This window comes from Macaca fascicularis, chromosome X (assembly GCF_037993035.2).
Source record: "Macaca fascicularis isolate 582-1 chromosome X, T2T-MFA8v1.1".
Lineage (NCBI taxonomy): Eukaryota > Metazoa > Chordata > Mammalia > Primates > Cercopithecidae > Macaca > Macaca fascicularis.
In genome coordinates, this window is record NC_088395.1 from 54309530 (window position 1) to 54331051 (window position 21522).

General features: G+C 41.3%; 1 protein-coding gene and 1 non-coding gene across 11 annotated transcripts in view; one reads left to right on the plus strand and one right to left on the minus strand.

The window, feature by feature from the left end:
• WNK3 (WNK lysine deficient protein kinase 3) overlaps nt 1–21522 on the minus strand; it is a 172127-nt gene that overhangs the window by 140809 nt on the left and 9796 nt on the right. For all 10 annotated transcript variants that reach the window (XM_045384307.2, XM_005593675.4, XM_074029851.1 and 7 more), the window contains exon 2: nt 6589–7244. In XM_045384307.2, the coding sequence (XP_045240242.2) occupies nt 6589–7125 (537 nt within the window). In that variant the 5' untranslated portion in view covers nt 7126–7244. The remainder of the gene's footprint in view (nt 1–6588; nt 7245–21522) is intronic.
• Nucleotides 16926–17032, plus strand: LOC123571560 (U6 spliceosomal RNA). The gene has a single exon (XR_006695696.1). It is a non-coding gene; the product is annotated as a U6 spliceosomal RNA (small nuclear RNA).

Consider the following 21522-nt stretch of genomic DNA (forward strand, 5'->3'; position numbering starts at 1 on the left):
TCACTTGAGGTCAGGAGTTTTAGACCAGCCTGGCCAACATGGTGAAACCCTGTCTCTACTAAAAATACAAAACTTAGGCCGGGTACAGTGGCTCACGCCTGTAATCCCAGCACTTTGGGGGGCCAAGGCAGGCAGATCACGAGCTCAGGAGATTGAGAACATCCTGGCTAATGCAGTGAAACCCCGTCTCTACTAAAAATACAAAAAATAAACTAGGTGTGGTGGCAGTTGCCTATAGTCCCGCTACTGGGGAGGCTGAGGCACGATAATCACTTGAACCCAGGAGGCAGAGGTTGCAGTGAGTCAAGATCGCACCACTGCATTCCAGCCTGATGACAGAACAAGACTCCGTCTCCCAAAAAAATTAGCTGGGCGTGGTGGTGTGCACCTGTAATCCCAGCTACTCGGGAGGCTGTGACAGGAGAATTGCTTGAACTCAGGAGGTGGAGGTTGCAGTGAGCCGAGACCATGCCACTAGGAAATCTGAGGGGGGAAGATTGCTAGAGCCTAGGAGTTTGAGGTTGCAGTGAGCTACGACATGCCATTGCATCCCAGCCTCGGCAACAGAGCAAGACCTTATCTCTTTAAAAAATCATGTTATATAAACCATAAAATATGAGAAACTTGAAGTGCAGGTGTTTATAGCCAAATCCTAAATCTGAGAGTTTGTTTTCAACATCCTCAAAGTCAAATATCAGCAGTAAAATTTATCACTCCCAGTTCTTTGCAGCACCATAAGGTCAATGTATTCTAAACAAATGGAGTGGGGCTGTTAAGAATTATTACACAATTTGCCTTTGCTTTGTTGGTGATAAAAAAGACAGAATTAGGTTGGGCATGGTGGCTCATGTCTATAATCTCAGCACTCTGAGAGGCAGAGACAGGAGGACCTCTAGAAGCCAGGAGTTCGAGACCAGCCTGGACAACATAATGAGACTGTCTCTACAAAAAGCAAACAAACAGAATTATTTCACAAGACTCAAATATCTACAATGGGGAAGAAGGGAATGCCATCAAGAGAAAAAGGTATTAAAACCTATTGTTGAGCTATAAATTTCAAATCAAACACGCAAAAATAAAATTTTAAAAAAAGAAATGTACCAGGTACAGTGGCTTGTGCCTGTAGTCCCAGCTACTTGGTTGGCCAAGGCAGGAGGATCACTTGAACCCAGGACTTGAAGACCAATCTGGGAGACAGAGTGAGACTCTGTCTCTAAAAATAAAAAGGCCAGGTGGTGGTGGTTCACGCCTGTAATCCCAGCACTTTGGGAGGCCAAGATGGGCGGATCACTTGAGGCCAGCCTGGGCAACATGGCAAAACCTCGTCTCTACAAAAAATACAAAAATTAGCCAGGCATGGTGACACATATCTGTGGTCCCAGCTACTAGGGAGGCTGAAGTGGGAGAATCAATTAAGCCCACAAGGTCAAGGCTACAGTAAGCTGTGATCATACCACTACACTCCAGCCTGGGTGACAGAGTGAGAACCTGTCTCAAAAAATAAAAAAGAAAAAAAAAGAAAAGAATTACCTAACATTAGGGGAGAAAACTAAGTAAGAGGTAGTGTCAATGCTATAGTTTACACATTTTAATAATGTGAATAAATAGAACATATATCAAATTGATAAGACAAAAGTATGGACATATCAATTATATATACATATTATAAATACAATCTCACACACATATAAAAAAACGAATGAAAAAGAATCTAGAATAATTTAGACATTTAAACTGCTCACTGGGGTCTTTTTCTACAGAATTGTTTAATTATATAATAAATAAGACTATAGAAGAAGAATGAGAAATTGTACATTACGAACGGCACTGTACTCAGGAAGCAATTCAAAGATGATGCCCCTTATTCTCCTGGGATTATAAATAAGCTAGTTTTTCTTAATTTCAAACATGCAGGCTGGGCACGGTGGCTCATGCCTGTAATCCCAGCACTTTGGGAGGCTAAGGCATCTCTACAAAATATTTCAAAAATAATAAAAAAAAATAGCTGGGGGTGGTGGCCTATGCCTGTAGTCCTGGCTATTCGGGAGGATCCTTTGAGCCCAGGCTTTCGAGGTTACAGTGAGCTATGATCACGCCACTGTACTCTAGCCTGGATAACAGAGCAAGACTTTGTCTTAAAAAAAAAAAATGCAGAAGATGAAGTAATATCCAAAAACTGATTAAATAAGTCCACTAATTTTGACATTCCTTTTATAACAGAAAATTAAAATTGTTGTTCTCTGTGTAAATTAAAATGTACTTTATATATTTATTACATTTCCTCCACATTAGAGATTCTCAAATCTGGCTATGTATCCAATCACCTGGGGAACTTTTTTTTGAGACAGGGTCTCATTCTATCACCCAGGGTGGAGTGCAGTGGGGCACAATCACGACTCACTGCAGCCTCAAACTCTGGGGCTCAAGTGACTCTCTTGCCTCAACCTTCTGAGTAGCTAGGACTATAGGTAAGCACCACCATGCCCGGCACCTTGGGAACTTTTAAACAGTAAGTTCCTGGAGCCCATCGCCTAAAGATTCCAATTTGAGAAGTCTGGACTGGAAGCCAGAAATCAGAATACATTATATAATATAATATAAAGTTAATGTTAGTGTATTAAAGGAATGCCTACTGTGATTCAGCTAGCTGTTGGGTTTGGTCCCATATTTCAAGTGCTTTCCAAACTCTACTTAACTGTGCATACAAATTACTTGGAGGTGTTACTAAAAGTCAGATTCTGATTCAGAAGGTCTGGAATGAGGCCTGGGAATATGCAGTTCTGACAACCTCCCAGGTGATGTCCATGCTGCTGGTCCAGGGACCACACTTCGAGTAGTAAGACCTTATGAGATTTTTAAACCTTTCCACAGGTGAATGATAGAAGTCAGTATCCTACAGCCAGGTGCGGTGGCTCATGCCTGTAATCTCAGCACTTTGGAAGGCCAAGACGGGCAGGTCACCTGAGGTCAGGAGTTCAAGACCAGCCTGGCCAGTATGTTGAAACCCTGCCTCTACTAAAAATATAAAAATTAGCCAGGCATGGTGGTGCATGCCTGTAATCTCAGCTACTTGGGAGGCTGAGGCAAGAGAATCACTTGAACACAGGAGGCTGGAACCCAGGAGGTTGCAGTGAGCCGAAATTACACCACAGCACTCAAGCCTGGGCAACAGAGTAAGACTGTCTCAAAAAAAAAAAAAAAAAAAAAAAAGGAAGTCAGTATTCTAGGCAGTTTCTCCCACTGAAATATTTTCAAGTTTTACCTAAACATCCTTTAACACAACTAGAGTATACAGCTTGCAGAATGATTGACTTATCTTTACTATGTACCCTACTACCAAGTGAATGGAAATTATTTCTCTCATTTACAGATGGTATCACGAAAAGTTGAGGGCTACTGATGTCAGAATGCAGAGATGAAGTTAAAATGTACATAACTTTCAATATTATACACAAGGATGTTCATCATAGCCATGGTTATAATAGTAAAATAGTAGAGAGAAAAACCTCGGCAGGCTACAGTGGCTCATGCCTATAATCCCAGCACTTTGAGAAGCCAAAGCAGAAGGAGCACTTGAGCCCAGTAGTGTGAGACCAGCTTGGGCAAAATAGTAAGACCTCATTTCTACAAAAAATAAAAACACAGCCAGGCGTGGTGGCTCACGCCTGTAATCCCAGCACTTTGGGAGGCCGAGGCGGGCAGATCACAAGGTCAGGAGTTCGAGACCAGCCTGGCCAATATGGTGAAACCCCCAACTCTACTAAAAATATAAAAATTAGCCAGGCGTGGTGGCGTGCACCTGTAGTCCCAGCTACTAGGGAGGCTGAGGCAGAATAATCGCTTGAACCTGGGAGGCAGAAGTTGCAGTGAGCCGAGATTGTGCCACTGCACTCTAGCCTGGGCAACAGAGCAAGACTCCATCTAAAACAAACAAACAAACACACAAACAAAAAACACTATTAGCTGAGTGTGGTGGCACACATCTGTAGTCCCAGCTACTAGGGAGGCTGAGGTGGGAGGATTGCTTGAGCCCAGGAGGTTAAGGCTTCAGTGAGCCAAGACAACGTCACTGCATTCCAGCCTAGATGACAGTGTGAGATTAGATTACATCTCCCCCTGAAAAAAAGGCCCTACATATCCAACAATAGGGGACTGCTTAAATAACCTAGAAGAACCTTATAATGAAATACTAAGCATCTATTTTTTAAAAATTATGTAGGCCAGGCAAAGTGGCTCACACCTGTAATCCCAGCACTGTGGAGGCCAAGGCAGGCAGATGGCTTGACCCCAGGAGTTTGAGACCAACTGGGGCAACATGGCAAAACCCCATCTCTACTAAAAATACAAAAACAAAATTAGTCAGGAGTGGTGGCACACACCTGTAGTCCCAGCTACTCGAGACGCTGAGGTGGGAGAACTGCTTCAGCCTGGGAGGCAGAGGTTACAATGAGCCGAGATCATGCCACTGCACTCCAGCCTGGGCAATAGAGTGAGACCCTGTCTCAAAAAATAAAATAAAATAAATTAATAAAATAAATAAAAAATTAAAAATGGGGGGGTGGTAGGAGGGAGAGCATCAGGAAGAACAGCTAATGGATGCTGGGCTAAAAACCTAGGTGATAGGATGATTTATGCAGCAAACCACCATGGCACATGTTTACCTATGTAACAAACTGGTACATTCTGCACGTGTACCTCTGAACTTAAAATAAAATTTGGAAATCAAAAAATAAAATTTAAAAAGAAAAACATTATGTAAATATATACTAACAAAAATAAATAAATAAATATACACTTACAGATAATGAAAAGACATTCAAGATAAGTGAAAATAAAGATTATAAAATTTTATAGAAAGATATGTGTGTGCATATATATATATATCAAAAAGATGTATATACTAAAACGTTTAAAACATTGTACTCAAAGTACTGGAATTTTAGATGATTCTGATGCTTGCTTGCCTGCATTATCTAATATTTCTACTACAATGTATACCATATAAAATTCTTACAGGGTAAAAAGCAGGTGAGAAGAAAACCAAGCAAACTCCACACATGCACATACGTTTCAAGACCCACTGGAATGGATCTGACTGATAAGTAACTTGCTTTCCAAAGAGTGTTCAAGGTACTCCCTAAATTAGAAGCACTTAGAAAGTTTTTAAAAATTGCAGTCTTGCACCCCAATCCAGATTTATTGAATCAGAATTTGTACCAATGGGCCCTAGAGTTTGCATATGAAGCAAATACTGACTCTTATAAACAGTAAAGTTTGGAAATCATGGCATTAAATAAAAAGCTTCCTAGAAATGCAGAAACCTGGACTAAATTCCAACCTATCTGAACAGCAACCTACGGCAAATTCAGAATGAGTGAAATAATGGTGTTTCCATACATATACACTTACACTCACAGAGACCACTGGAATTTAATCAACAGAAACCTGTTCTTAGCAACTGGCTTTATTCCATCTTAATCTTAAGCATCCCATGTGATCAATAACCATTTCCCATGGGCTGACAGAGGTCACAAAGGTTTTCCTTATATTTGACCCACATCTGTCTAAAACTTCTCATTATAACCCCTTCTATGATGTTCTGTCCCTATTTAGTTCTTCATTAATTAAAAGTACTACATGAACATTTATTATGGAACCAAATATGTAGGCAATTCAATCATTCTCCTGTTGCTTTCATTTCTCCTTTCTAAATACATTGTAGTTGAATAACTTCAATAGATTCTGGTGATTATTTCTTTCAGTGATACTCTCTGAGGTAAACTCAAAGGCTTCATGAGCTTCTATCAGTGAAGGTCCTCAAAGAATCAAGTAAAACCTTTCCTGTTGTGAAAAATACCACATGAACCCCTAAGATTTTGATGAAAGAAAAAGAGAAAAGGTATATGCCACACTGAATGTATTTCCCTATCAAGTACTTAGTATAATAATCAACTCATAAGTCATATATTTATGAAAAGTTTTCAAAAGGAGACATTAAGAGTTTGGGGACTTTCCTAAAGCTAACAAATTAAAACAATTTTTCCAAAAGAAAGTCATGATAGGCTGGGAGCCATGACTCACGCCTGTAATCCCAACACTTCGGGAGGCCGAGGCGGGAGGACCACCTGAGGTCAGGAGTTCAAGACCAGCCTGCTCAACATGGTGAAACCCTGTCTCTACTAAAAAACCAAAAAATCAGTGGGGCATATTGGCACGCGCCTGTAATCCCAGCTATTTGGGAGGCTGAGGCGGCGGAGGTTGCAGTGAGCTGAGATTGCGCCACTGCACTCCAGCCTGGGTGACAGATCAAGATTCCGCCTCAAAAAAAAAAAAAAAGAAAAGAAAAAAGAAAGAAAGCCATGATAGATTTTTTTCTTCCCCTTTAAAACAGAAAAGAAAACAACAGGAGGAAAAAAAAGTTTGGAGTGAGCTCCTAAGAGGACATAGGAAAGGACCATAATTTCTAGGATGTGGAGGACAAGCCCTTCATTTTATTTTAATCCATGATACATTTTAATCATGGATCACACAGAAGGCCAGGCCAGCTAAAACTTGAATTTATTATAACCAAGAAGATTATATACCTACCTGCAGCTCACACCAAGCAACCTCAACCCATGTTTCAGTGTCCAGTCCTTTATATACTGTTTTAAATGCTCCTCTTCCTAGTTCTATGTCAAATTTCAGGAATCTGCCACTAGGAGAAGTAGCTACAGCCTTCATTTCTGCTTCTTCTTCCATTTCCTTTTCATTTTTCTCCTTGAAACAATCTTTTGAGATTTCCGAGGTTGACTTTGAACACTGTTCATATTTAACTTCTTGTCCACCTCTCAGCACATTTGAAGGAAGTTTATCTACTCTTGGAATATTCGTTGCAGCCTTAATTCTCTCATCTTTGGGGGATGATTCGGCAACTTTGTCATCTTCCGTCATTTCAACACTCTTTCGGAAAAATCTCTTCCTTTCTACAGTTTCCCCAGAAGCAGAGAAGGTGCTGTTTTTCTCCTTTAGTCTAGCTTCTACTGTCAAAGTTGCAGCAACCTGGGGAACTCTGTTTTCAAATGAAATTCCATCAGGTTTCTCAGAATCTTCTGTGCTGGCTGGATCCCCTGAATCAGTGGCCATTGTAATTAAAGTTGGCACTAAAATTTTTCCTGTTTCTACTCTTCAGTCCAGTTACATCTCAGGTATCAGAATTATCAGAATGGACTTCCTTTTGCGTGGTCATGTATTTCCATGGCAACCTGAAGGAGGGGAAAGGATATTTTAAAATCACCCTACAAAGGAAATCATTAAGGAGAAAACAAATCACCTGATTTTTTAATCCCTTTTTCCTTAATAAGAAGTTTATTCTTTTTTCTGTCCAATCTTAGGAACCAGCAGACTCTAGGGACTGTGTCTTATCTTGTTTACCATTAGTCCTCAGTGCCTAGCAGACTACTTAGTATATGGCTCAATCTGTCTTCATATTGCATGAATATTGGTTAGAAACCTAGTTCTCAGCTCCATCTGTCAATCCATCAAACTCAAAACGAGTACCCAAACCCTGAGTTCACTTAGCCACAATGTGACAAACACAATAAGTAAAACAACCACATGGTTTCTAGGTGGTTTTTGTCTAAAATTCTGGAATTCATCAATAGTAGTTTCTTTTACTGTACTAAAATATACATAGTCAAATTTACCATTTTAACCATTTTTAAGTGTATAATTCAGTGGTGTTAAGTACATTCACAGTGTTCTGTAATCATCACTACTATCCACGCCCAGAGCTTTTTAATCATCCCAAATTGAAACTCTGTACCCATTAAACAATGATTCCCTATCAGCCCTCACCCACCCCTGGTAACTTCTATTCTACTTTCTGTCTCTATGAATTTGCTTATTCTAGGTAATTCATATAAATGGAATCAGACAACATTTGTCCTTTTGTGTCTGGCTTATTTCACTTAGTATAATATTTTCAAAGTCCACTGATGTTGTAGCGTGTATCAGAATTTCATTCCTTTTTAAGGCTGAATAATATTCCGTCATATATTATAGACCACATTTTGTTCGTCCCATTCATTTGCCAATGGATTGGACTGTTTCCACCTTTTGACTATTGTGAATGTTGCTGCTATAAACATCCAACAGTAATTTGAAATAATGCAAATATTTATAAGCTTGCCTTCAGATTTTAACAGAAACTATTGTCAAATATTAATATACTATCCTAAAACAATAGCAAGAAAGACTCAAAACCATGTATTCTTTTAAATTAGCAATTCTACTTATAGGAACTTGCCTTAGAAAATAGTCAAGAATCCGTGCAAAGATTTAACTATAAAGATGTTCATTCTAGCACTTATGGAAAAAACTAAACATAAGCCTAATTGGTGTTTAATTAAGTATCTCAAAATGAGGTAAGCCACAGCATTAAAAATAACACTGTAGGCTGGGCGCGGTGGCTCACACCTGTAATCCCAGCACTTTGGGAGGCCGAGGCAGGCGGATCACTTGAGGTCAGGAGTTTGAGACCAAACCAGCCTGGTTTAGTGAAACCCTGACTCTACTAAAAACACAAAAAAAATTAGCAGGGTGTGGTGGCGGGCGCCTGTAATCCCAGCTACTCAAGAGACTGAAGCAGGAGAATCACTCGAACCCGGAAGGCTGAGGTTGCGCCACTGCACTCCAGCCTGGGCGACAGAGACTCTGTCTCAAAAAACAAAACAACAACAACAAAACACTGTAGTCTTCAGTGAGATAAAAGATGTTCCCTATATATTATATGGTTAAATGTAAAAAGGAATACATACAAGCTTACAGAGGTAACTCTGAAATTATGGATTTTTCTTTCTGCTTTTTGGTATTTTCTAGAACTTTGCACAATAAACATGTGAAAATATGTGGGGTAAAGTTTTTCAAGTGAGTGGTCAAACCACCAATAAGAAAATGCTTCCCTTCTCACCACAATCACGCACCGCGAAGTTAAGCCTGTATACTTCTTACTATGTTAGGCACCTCGAAGGGCACAGTTTGTCACAAAGATTTGTTAAGAATTATGTCAAACCAAAAATGCACAGAAATATAAAATTTGAAAAACTGAAGGAAAAAAACCCTGAACTAAAATAAACAAAATAAAAATAAAAATAAACAAAATAGAGACAAATACTCCAAGTTGTTCTACACATTCAACTCACTTCATCAAAATTCCAGCTGGTTTCTTTGTGGAAAACATCAAGCTAATCCTAAAATGCATATAGAATTTCAAGGGACCCATAATAATTAAAGCTTATACAATCTTGAAAAAGAACAAATTTGGAGGATCCATACTTTTTGATTCAAAAACCTACTACAAAGGTACAGTATTAAGACAGTATAGTCCTGGCATAAGAATAGATGTATAGATAAATGGAATAAAAATTGAGTTCAGAAATAAAGCCATATTATTTATGGTTAATTGATTTTCAACCAGAATGGCGGTGGGCAGTGGCTCACGCCTGCAATCCTAGCACTTTGGGAGGCCAAGGTGGGAGCTCAGGAGTTCGAGACCATCCTGGGCAACATGCTGAGACCCCGTCTCTATAAAATACAACACATTAGCCAGGCGTGATGGCAGGTGCCTGTAGTCCCAGCTACTCGGGAGGCTGAGGCAGAAGAATCACTTGAACCTGGGCAGTGAAGGCTGTGAATCACTTAAACCTGGGAGGTGGAGGTTGCAGTGAGCCGAGATCTCACCACTGCACTCCAGCCTAGGTGACAGAGTGAGACTCTGTCTCACCCCCGCCCCACCCTCCCCACCCCCCAAAAAAACCCACAAGGTTGCCAAGAAAATTCAATGGGGGAAAGAATAGTTTTTCCAACAAATGGTGCTGGGACAACTGGATATCCACATGCAAAAGAATGAAGTCAGATCCTTTAGTAAGTTTTTCTGGAAAAAAAAAAAGGCTGAGTTGAGTCTCAAAGAAAGATAATTAGCTGTTGTTTCCTGGCTTTTTAATGATTGCCATTGGAGAAATAGGAACACTTTTACACTGTTGGTGTGACTGTAAACTAGTTCAACCATTGTGGAAAACAATGTGGCGATTCCTCAAGGATCTAGAACTAGAAATACCATTTGACCCAGCCATCCCATTACTGGGGATATACCCAAAGGATTATAAGTCATGCTGCTATAAAGACACATGCACACGTATGTTTATTGCGGCACTATTCACAATAGCAAAGACTTGGAATCAACCCAAATGTCCATCAGTGACAGACTGGATTAAGAAAATGTGGCACATATACACCATGGAATACTATGCAGCCATAAAAAAGGATGAGTTTGTGTCCTTTGTAGGGACATGGATGCAGTTGGAAACAGTCATTCTCAGCAAACTATCGCAAGAACAGAAAACCAAACACCGCATGTTCTCACTCATAGGTGGGAATTGAACAATGAGATCACTTGGACACAGGAAGGGGAACATCACACGTCGTGGCCTATTGTGGGGAGGGAGGATGGGGAGGGATAGCATTAGGAGATATACCTAATGTAAAAGATGAGCTAATGGGTGGAGCACACCAACATGCACATGTATACATATGTAACAAACCTGCACGTTGTGCACATGTACCCTACAACTTAAAGTATAATAAAAAAAAAAAGAAAGAAAGATAATTAGCTGATCCAGGCAGAGGGAAAATCACAAGCAAAGGCATTAAACAGTATGGAGTAAGTGTATGAGTGGTATCACGAGCAGTTGTTTACATGCATATTAGAAGAAGCAGGCAAATGAGGGCAGAGAGGCAGAGAGACACCAAGGACTTCTATGCCATACAATGTAAAACAAGGAGACCCATTAAAAAGCTACTGCAACAATCCAGAAGAGATGATGAGGTTTGAATGAAAATAGTGGCTGGAGGGATAGGTTCCCGACACATTAAGGAACTACTAAATGCAAGAAAATCTACTGTCTGAATGAATATGGCTGTGAGGGAAAAGAAAGAGTCTTACGGTGACTCACAGAAATTTGCCAGCCAGATGACATTACTAGGACATATCTATGTCAATACCAAAGCTAAGAATTGAACTCATGAAAGTCTCTATGAGGTTACACTGTCAAATCAATATACTTCCAAAGTCACTTAATAAGACTAGTGTTGCATGCAAGTAAAAAAAGACAACTAGTTTAACTCTTTATTTTGAAATAATTTTTGACTTGGGAAAAAAAAAAAAACCTACAACAGCATAAAAAGAATCCAGTATTCACCGACATTCCCCAAATGTTAAACATTTTAGGTGAGATTTTAAACCTCAAGAGCAAAACTCCACAAGTAACACAAAAAGACATCTAAGCAAGGAGCCAAAAATAGTTAAGTCAGATAATTTAAGTTGGAAAGCCTTCAAAATTTTTTACTACAGAACCTATTTTTCAAAAAATAAAATCTTTGGCTGGGTGCAGTGGCTCATGCCTGTAATCTCAGCACTTTGGGAGGCCGAGTCGGGTGGATCATGAAGTCAGGAGTTCCAAGACCAGCCTGGCCAAGATGGTGAAACCTCATCTCTACTAAAAATACAAAAATTAGCCGAGTGTGGTGGCGGGTGCCTGTAATCCCAGCTACTCAGAGGCTGAGGCAGAGAACTGCTTGAACCCAGGAGGCGGAGGATGCAGTGAGCCAAGATCACGCCACTGCACTCTAGCCTGGGCGACAGAGCAAGACTCGTCTCAAATAAATAAATAAATAAAATATTTGAGGCCAGGTGCAGTGGATTACGCCGGCAATCCCAGGTACTCAGGAGGCTGAGGCACAAGAATTTCTTGAACCCAGGAGGCAGAGGTTGTAGTGAGCCGAGATCACACCACTGTACTCCAGACTGGATGACAGAGTGAGACCTTGTCTCAAAAATAAATAAAATAAAATAAAATCTTTCGCCAGACACAGTAGTTCATGCATATAATCCCAGGAATTTGGGAGGCGAAGGAGGGAGGATCGCTTGAGCCCAGGAGTTTGAGACCAGCCTGGGCAACATGGCAAGACCCCATCTCTACAAAAAAAATTACAAAATTAGCTGGGTATGTTGGCATGTGCCTGTAGTCCAAACACCAGGAGGTTGAGGCAGGAGGATCCCTTGAGCCCAGGAGGACAAGATTGTAGTAAGACTGACAGAGCCACTGCACTCTAGCCTGGGTGACAGAGACCTTGTCTCAAAAACAAAAACAAAAACAAAACAAAACAAAACTTTGCCTTCAGGTCCATGATGTTGGGAAAATTTTTTTTTAATTTAAAAACAACTGGCTGGGCTGGGCATGGTGGCTCACACCTATAATCCCAGCATTTTGGGAGGCCAGGGCAGGCCGATTACCTGAGGTCAGGAGTTCCAGACCAGCCTGGCCAACATGGCGAAACCCCATTTCTACTGAAAAATACAAAAATTAGCCAGGTGTGGTTGCTCATGCCTGTAATCCCAACTACTTGGGAGGCTGAAGCTCAAGAATCACTTGAACCCAGAATGCAGAGGTTGCAGTGAGCCAAAATTACGTCACCGCATTCCAGCCTGGGCGACAGAGCAAGAACCCGTCTCAAAAAAAAAAAAAAAAAAACAAACAAAACTTAGCCAGGCATGGTGGCATGCACCTGTAGTCTTAGCTACTGGGGAGGCTGAGGTGGGAGGATCACCTGAGCCTGGGAGGTTGAGGCTGCAGTGAGCCACTACGGTCCAACCTGGGTGACAGAGTGAGACCCTGTCTCAAAAAATTTAATTAATTAAAATAAAAAACAAAATAAAACCTTATTCAGACCCCTAATATAATAGAGGAGTGGCAAGTACTGGTGCTCTGGTATAATAATTCTAACACCTGGCTTCCCAAAGTATAGGATAAGAAGCAAGTAAGAGCTGGGTGCTGTGGCTCACACTTGTAAACCCAGCACTTTGGGAGGTCAAGGTGGGTGGATCACCTGAGGTCAGGAGTTTGAGACCAGCCTGACCAACATGGTGAAACCCCATTTATATTAAAAATGCAAAAATTATCCAGGTGTGGTGGTACGTGCTTATAATCCCAGCTGCTCAGAGGCTGAGGCATGAGAATAGCTTGAACCTGGGAGGCAGAGGCTGGCAGTGAGCCAAGACCATGCCACTGCACTCCAGCCTGGGTGACAGAGAAAGACTCTGCCTCCAAAAAAAAAAAAAAAAAAAAAAAAAGCAAGTAAGAAGAATGAAGAAAGAAATCTTCCCTCAGTCTTAAAAACCAGTACCCTAAGACAAAAATGTGTCACTAGAGACAAGGAGGGGCATTTTACATGGATAAAAGAGTTAATTCATCAAGACAATATACCAAATACACATCTAACAACAGAGTCCCAAAATACATTTAATAAAAACGGACAAAATTGGAGAATAGATAATTCAATAATAGCAAAAGATTTCAATACCCCACTCTCAATAATGGAGAGAGTAACTAGACAGAAAACCAACAAGTATATGGAAAACTTGGTCAATACTATCAATCAACTTGACCTAAGTGACATCTACAGAACACTTCACCCAACAATAGCAAAATAGACATTCTTTTCAAGCACGCATAGAACATTCTCTGAAAAAACAAAATCATATGCTATGCAATAAAACAAATCTCAACAAATTTAAAGAGACTGAAATCATACAAAGCACGCTCTCCTACCAAAAATGAATAAATTAGAAATGAACAACAGGGTAAGGATAGACATATAGGTCAACGGAACTGAGAGTCTAGAAGCCCTAACATTTACAGTCAATTGATTTTCAATATGGAGGTCAAGACCATTCAATGGGAAAAGAAGAGTTATTTCAACAAAACTTGCTAGCACAACTGCAATCCACATGCAAAAGAATGAAGCTGGAACCCGACCTCATACGATACACAGAAATTTAAAAGTGGATCATAGTCCTAAATACAAAAGCTAAAACTATAAAACTTTTAGAAGAAAACATTAGAGTAAATCTCAGTGACTCGGGTCAGACAATGAATTCCCAGCCACAACACTAGAACCACAAGCATAAAAGAGAAAATTAAGAAGCTGCGCCTCAGCTGGGCACGGTGGCTCACGCCTCTAATCCCAGCACTTTGGGAAGCCAAGGCAGGTGGATCACTTGAGGTCAGGAGTTTGAGACCAGCCTGGCCAACATGGTGAAACCCAATCACTACTAAAAATACAAAAATTAGCCGGGCATGGTGGCATGTGCCCATAATCCCAGCTACTCAGGAGGCTGAGGCACGAGAATCACTTGAACCTGGGAAGCAGAGGTTACAGTGAGCCAAGATCACGCCTCTGCACTCCAGCCTGGGCAACAGAGTAAGACTCGGTCTCAAAAAAAAAAAAAAAACAAACCCAAAAAAACAGAGAAGCTTCACCTCATCAAAATTTTAAACTTTTGTGCTTCAAAGGATACCTTCAAGAAAGTGGTGAAGACAACCTACAGGGCAGAAGAAAGTATGTGCAAATCATATATGTGATAGGGGATGGTATCAAACTATATTAAGAACTCGATAATGGCCGGGCACAGTGGCTCACGCCTGTAATCCCAGCACTCTGGGAGGCCAAGGCGGGTGGATCATTTGAGATCAGGAGTTCAAGACCAGCCTGGCCAACGTGGTGAAACCCCATCTCTACTAAAAATGTAAAAATTAGCCAGGCGTGGTAGTGGGTACCTATAATCTCAGCTACTCAGGAGGCTGAGGCAGGAGAATTGCTTGAACCCAGGGGGCAGAGGTTGCAGTGAGCCAAGATGGAGCCACTTCACTCCAGCCTGGGCAAAAGAGTGAAGCTCCATCTCAAAAAAAAAAAAAAAAAGAATATTACTGGGCAATAAAAACGAATGGTGTCAGGTGTGGTGGCACACACCTATAATCTCAGTTACCCAGGAGGCTGAGGTGGCAGGATCACTTGAGCCCAGAAGTTCAAGGCTGCAGTGCGCTATGATCACACCCATGAATAGCCACTGCCTGCTAGCCTGCGTAACATAGCGAGGTCCCATCTCTAAAAAATTAAAAAAAAAAAAAAAGAATGGAGTATTGATATACGCTACAACAAGGATGAACCATGAAGACATTATGCTAAGTGAAAGACGTCAGAGGAAAAGACTGCATACTATATGATTTCATTTATATGAAATGTCCAGAAAATACAAAGCTACAGAAACAGAAAATAGATTGGTGGGTGGAGCTGGGGCACAGGAACAGGATCGACTGCAAATAAACACAAGCAATCTTTCGGGGATGATGGTAATGAACTAAAATTGAGTTGTAATCAAGATTTTACAACTCTATAAATTTACTGAAAAGCATTGACTTTTATATTATATTTGTAAATTCTGTTATATAAATTGTATCTCAATAAAATATGATGTCCTGGCCGGGGCCAGTGGCTAACACTTGTACTCCCAGTACTTGGGCGGGGAGGGGGGCCGAGGCAGAAGGATAGCTTGAGCCCAAGAGTTTGAGACCAGCCTGGGCAGCAGAGGGAGACCCTGTCTCTACAAAAAATAAAATTTAAAAATATAAGCTGAGCATGGTGGTCTACGCCTATAGTTCCAGCTACTAGGGAGGCAGAGGTGGGAGGATCACTTGATCCCAGGAGGCTACAGTGAGCCATGATTGCAACAGTGCACTCCAGCCTGGGCGACAGAGAGAGATTCTGCCTCCAAAAAAAATTTTTTTAAATATGGCTGGGTGCGGTGGTACATGCCTATAATCCCAGAACTCTGGGAGGCCAAGGTGGGTGATCACCTGTGGTCAGGAGTTCCAGACCAGCATAGCCAACATGGTGAAACCCTGTCTCTACTAAAAATACAAAAAATTAGCCGGGCATGGTGGCGGGCACCTGTAATCCCAGCTACTCGGGAGGCTGAGGCAGGAGAAGCACTTGAACCCGGGAGGCAGAGGTTGCAGTGAGCCAAGATCGTGCCATTGCACTCCAGCCTGGGTGACAAGAGTGAAACTCTGTCTCAAAAAAAAAAAAAATTCTGAAAGTAAAACATTTTGATGAAAATCAAAACCATCACATTATCAAATATGCCTATTAAAAACTATACTACCCTCCCACCCCTCATTGTGTCCACTCTTATCTTTAGCCTGGCCTCCTGGGTTAAGAATCCCAGGAGGAAAGTAAAGGCCTGACAACAATAAGATGTAATAGCTGGTGACCTAAAGGTAAACAACAAGTAAGAAAAACTAGGCCAAGAACTTCACTAAGTATAACGTATCTGGGGCCATCATGGATTCAATGGCTTTTTTTTTTTTTTTTTTTTTTTTTTTAGATAAGACCTCACTCTGTTACCCAGGATGGAGTGCAGCAGTGCAATCATGGCTCCCTGCAGCCTTGACCTCCCTAGGATCAAGTAATCCTCCCACCTCAGCCTCCCGAGTAGCTGGGACTACAGGCGTGAACCACCACACCTATCTAACTTGTATTTTTTTGTAGAGACAAGGTTTTGCCACGTTGCACAGGCTAGTCTCAAACTCCTGGGCTCAAGCAATCTGCCCTCATCAGCCTCCCAAAGTGCTGGGATTATAGGCATGAGCCACCATGCCAGGCCTCAATAGCTTCTTGACTATAGTATATGTGGGGCCATCGTGGATCTTGACCATAAAACAGTTTAAGAACATAGCTCAGCTGGGCGTGGTGGCTCATGCCTGTAATTCCAGCACTTTGGGAGGCCGAGCACTTGGATCACAAGGTCAGGAGTTCAAGACCAGCCTGGCCAAGATGATGAAACTCTGTCTTTACTAAAAATACAAAAATTAGCCGGGCATGGTGGCAGGAGCCTGTAATCCCAACTACTCGGGGGGCTGAGGCAGGTAATTGCTTGAACCCAGGAGGTGGAGGTTGCAGAGAGCCAAGATCACACCACTGCACTCCAGCCTGGGCAACAGAGCAAGACTCCGTCTCAAACAAAACAAAACAAAACAAAACTCAGGCTTGTGCTCGCTTTGGCAGCACATATACTAAAATTGGAACGATACAGAGAAGATTAGCACGGCCCCTGCACAAGGATGACATGCAAATTCGTGAAGCGTTCCATATTTTTAAATCCCAATATCCATTTTTTCTTTTTTTTTAGACTCTGTCGCCTAGGCTTAATTGCAGTGGTGTGATCACAGTTCACTGCAGCCTTGACCTCCCAGGCTCAAGCGATCCTCCGACTTCAGCCTTTCAAGTAGCTGGGATTACAGGCACATGCCACCAGACTCAGCTAATTTTAAACGTTTTTTGCAGACATGAGGTCAAGCCATGTTGCCCCGGCTGGTCTCAAACTCCTGGGCTCAAGAGATTCTCCCTCCTTGGCCTCCCAAAGTGCTGGGATGACAGTCGTGGGCCACCATGCCTGTCCCCAAAATCCATTTTTAAAGATAATTCCATTCCAGTTATCCAGCAACTTTGTAAATTAGACTAATTTAATTTAGCCTCGCAACTTAATAGAAACGACTTTGGGCTTCAACATAAAAATATAAGTATTTTCTCTGGCAAAGGTGGAAAAATTCACATTTTCCATGAAAAACTGAGGAAATAACATTAATTAAAACTGAATTCTGGGCGGGCGTGGTGGCTCACACCTGTATTCCCAGCACTTTGGGAGACTGAGGCAAGCGGATCACGAGGTCAGGAGGTCAAGACCATCCTGGCTAACACGATGAAACCCCGTCTCTACTAAAAATACAAAAAATTAGCCGGGCGTGGTGGCGGGCGCCTGTAGTCCCAGCTACTCTGGAGGCTGAAGCAGGAGAATGGCATGAACCCGGGAGGCAGAGCTTGCAGTGAGCCCAGATCGCGCCACTGCACTCCAGCCTGGGCCACAGACTGAGACTCCATCTCAAAAGAAAAAAAAAAAAAAAGCAAATTCCACTCCAAAGTCAGTATATTGACCATAGAAGATTCACATGTTCCTTTTGCAGTCTTTCAGCTTTGTGGTTCTGACCACAATCAATGATCACAAACATATGAATAACTCACTGCCTCACAGTAAAAAACTGAGTCTTGGTTCTCATAAACTAATATAAGACCTGACTGAACATAAAAATATTTGAGGCCGGGTGCGGTGGCTCATGCCTGTAATCCCAGCACTTTGGGAGGCCAAGGCGGGTGGATCACGAGGTCAGGAGATCGAGACCATCCTGGCTAACACAGTGAAATCCCGACTCTACTAAAAATACAAAAAATTAGCCGGGCATGGTGGTGGGCGCCTGTAGTCCCAGCTACTCTGGAGGCTGAGGCAGGAGAATGGCGTGAACCCGGGAGGCAGAGCTTGCAGTGAGCCGAGATGGCACCACTGCACTCCAGCCTGGGGAACAAAGCGAGGCTCCGTCTCAAAAAAATATATATATATAAAAAATATATAAACAATATATAAATATATATAAATATAAAAATATATATATAAATAAATATATTTGAGGGGATTCTTCAAAATCCATTCAATTTGGAGGACGTTAAAATATAAGAGTATTTAAATATATTTATCTAGAGTTATTAAAACACACTCGGAATGAGCTATTACCAAAGTGAATTTATATTTCCCGGAGTTTTAAAAATATTATTTTGGCAATTATAGGTACTGATGAGAAGAAATTAGAACCACAAAGAGGCGAGTCTAGAAACAGCATTTTTCTTCTCTTATTTCCTATCCCAGATCCTTAGGAGTTGAACTACCTTCATATGAACAGAAACCCCATCTCTACTAAAAATACAAAAATAAAAATTAGCCGGGCATGGTGGCACACGCCTGTAGTCCCAGCTACTTGGGAGGCTGAGGCACAAGAATTGCTTGAGCCCAGGTGGCAGAGGTTGCAATGAGCCGAGATCACGCCACCACACTCCAGCCTGGGCGACAGAATGAGACTCAGCATCAAAAAAAAAAAAAAAAAAAAAAAAAGAAAGAAAAGAAAAGAAAACAATGAGGGCTGAGCACCAAACCCAGATACGTGGCAATATAAAAATAGAGATCATCTCTTTCTTGAGGTTCAAAGAACTTTAGGTAGATGTTGGAACACAGATCGTCTTCTGTGCAAAATACTTCCAAGCCCTATAAATTCAGAAAGAAAAGAAAAAAATAAATAGCATTGTATTCATCTTGCAATCCCAATATAAGTATATAATTACAAAAACTTTCAGTTAAACCTTTGTTTTTTATTTTTATATCTTATATTCCTATTTTCTTTTTTTTTTTTTTTTGAGACGGAGTCTCGCTCTGTCGCCCAGGCTGGAGTGCAGTGGCCAGATCTCAGCTCACTGCAAGCTCCGCCTCCCGGGTTCCCACCATTCTCCTGCCTCAGCCTCCCGAGTAGCTGGGACCACAGGCGCCGCCACCTCGCCCGGCTAATTTTTTGTGTTTTTAGCAGAGACGGGGTTTCGCCGTGTTAGCCAGGATGGTCTCGATCTCCTGACCTTGCGATCCGCCCGTCTCGGCCTCCCAAAGTGCTGGGATTACAGGCTTGAGCCACCGCGCCCGGCCCCTATTTTCAATATATAAATTTAACTCAGTGATATATATATACATATATGTGTGTGTATATATATGTACGTTGTGTTTATAAATGTTCTGGGAACAAGATAGTATCTCAGCTAAACTTTGTAAATCACCTTGGGTATTGAATATTTTCATTAATAATAGCTTTTGTGAACTTATTTTGAAATTCAAAATTAGCTGATCCACAAAAAAAAAAAAAAAGAACACAAGCTTGGCTGGGAGCGGTGGCTCACGCCTGTAATAACCCCAACACCTGGGGAGACTGAGGCTGGCAGATTGCTTGAGCTCAGGAGTTCAAAACCAGCCTGGACAACATGGCAAAACCCTGCCTCTACAAAAAATAAAATATTAGCTGGTTGTGGTATTGTGCGCCTGTAGTCCTCGCTACTTGAGAGGCTGAGGTAGGGATGATCACCTGAGCCCAGGGAGATTGAGGCTGCAGTGAGCTGTGATCACACCGCTGTACTCCAGCCTGGATCACAGAGTGAGACTCTGTCTCAGAAAAAAAAAAAAAAAAAAAAAAAGGAACACATGCTCTGAAGTGGGAGAAATCTGGAATCAAATATTGGTTCTGCCTTTCAACCTTTGGAAGAGATTTCGGGCAAATTATTTAACCTCAATAATTCTTGATTGCATCTGTGAAATCTCACAGGACCAATATGAAAATACACATATAAAATATTTAGCACAGTGCCAGGCACAACATAATAATCAATAAATGCAAGCTTTTATTTTCTACGTCTCAATAACCCCTAGGGACAGCACTATATTAAAGTACTATTCAACAATACTCCAGAAAACATTAAATGATTTTCAGGAGACTCTGCTTAGGAAGGCAGAAAACCATATATTTTCTAAAGTTTTTCAGTAATGAACCATGTTGGCATTGCCAAAGGGATATGCTCCAGTGACCAGGATAGTATCTCTTCTACATTCAGCAATGTAGAAACATGGCCTAGTGAGAAAGTTTACAAAAATCAGGCCTCAAACCTGGAATCTCTTACTAAGTTCACAGTTACATATAATTACCTACATGTAGCCATTTTTCCTTCATAAAATGATAAATACACTTATCTAAGCTCTAGGAATATATATAAAGACAACTGTGGCTGGGCACAGTGGCTCACGCCTGTAATCCCAGCACTTTGGGAGGCCAAGGTAAGTGGATCACCTGAGGTCAAGTGTTCGACACCAGCCTGACCAACATGGCGAAACCTCGTCTCTACTAAAAATACAAAAATTAGCTAGGCATGGTGGCACGTGCCTGTGATCCCAGCTACTGAGGAGGCTGAGGCATGAGAACTGCTTGAACCCTGGAGGCAGAGGTTACAGTAAGCCAAGATCGCGCCACTGCACTCCAGCCTGGGCAATAGAGCGAGACTCCATCTCAAAAAAAAAAAAAAAAAAAAGCCAGGCATGTAGTATGTGCCTGTACTCCCAGCTACTTGGGAGGCTGAAGTAGGAGTTTGCTTAAGCCTGGGAGGTTGAGGCTGCAGTTAGTAGTGATTGTGCCACTACACTCCAGTCTGGGTGACTGAGACCCCGTCTCAAAAAAATAAAAGACATATATATACATATATAAAATACAATATATGTAATATATTTATATATATATACACACACATATACATACATATAATACAATCATATGGCTCAAATATCAAATAAAGAAGTTTATAAAGGGCAGGCTTATTCCCAACTCTATCTCCCTTCCATTCAATTCCATTCGCCCCACCAACAGGTAACCACTCAACAGATTCTTGTGTATTCCTCCAGAATCTCTTCAGGCAAATTAACAAATATATGTTCTCTCCTTCCCTATCTACACAAAAAGTAACACAGTACACACCAAGCTCTTTTTATAGTCATAGTAACTTAAGATACATGTTTTTCCTTTTCAGTACATATAAGTTTCTCATTCTTATTTTGTAGTATTCAATTGTTTGCTATTATAAATAACATTGTAGATTTCATTGTACATATGTGTGTGTGTATGTGTGTGTATCCCTGAACTAGAATTGCTAGATCAAAGGAAATTTTTTTTTTTTAAGACA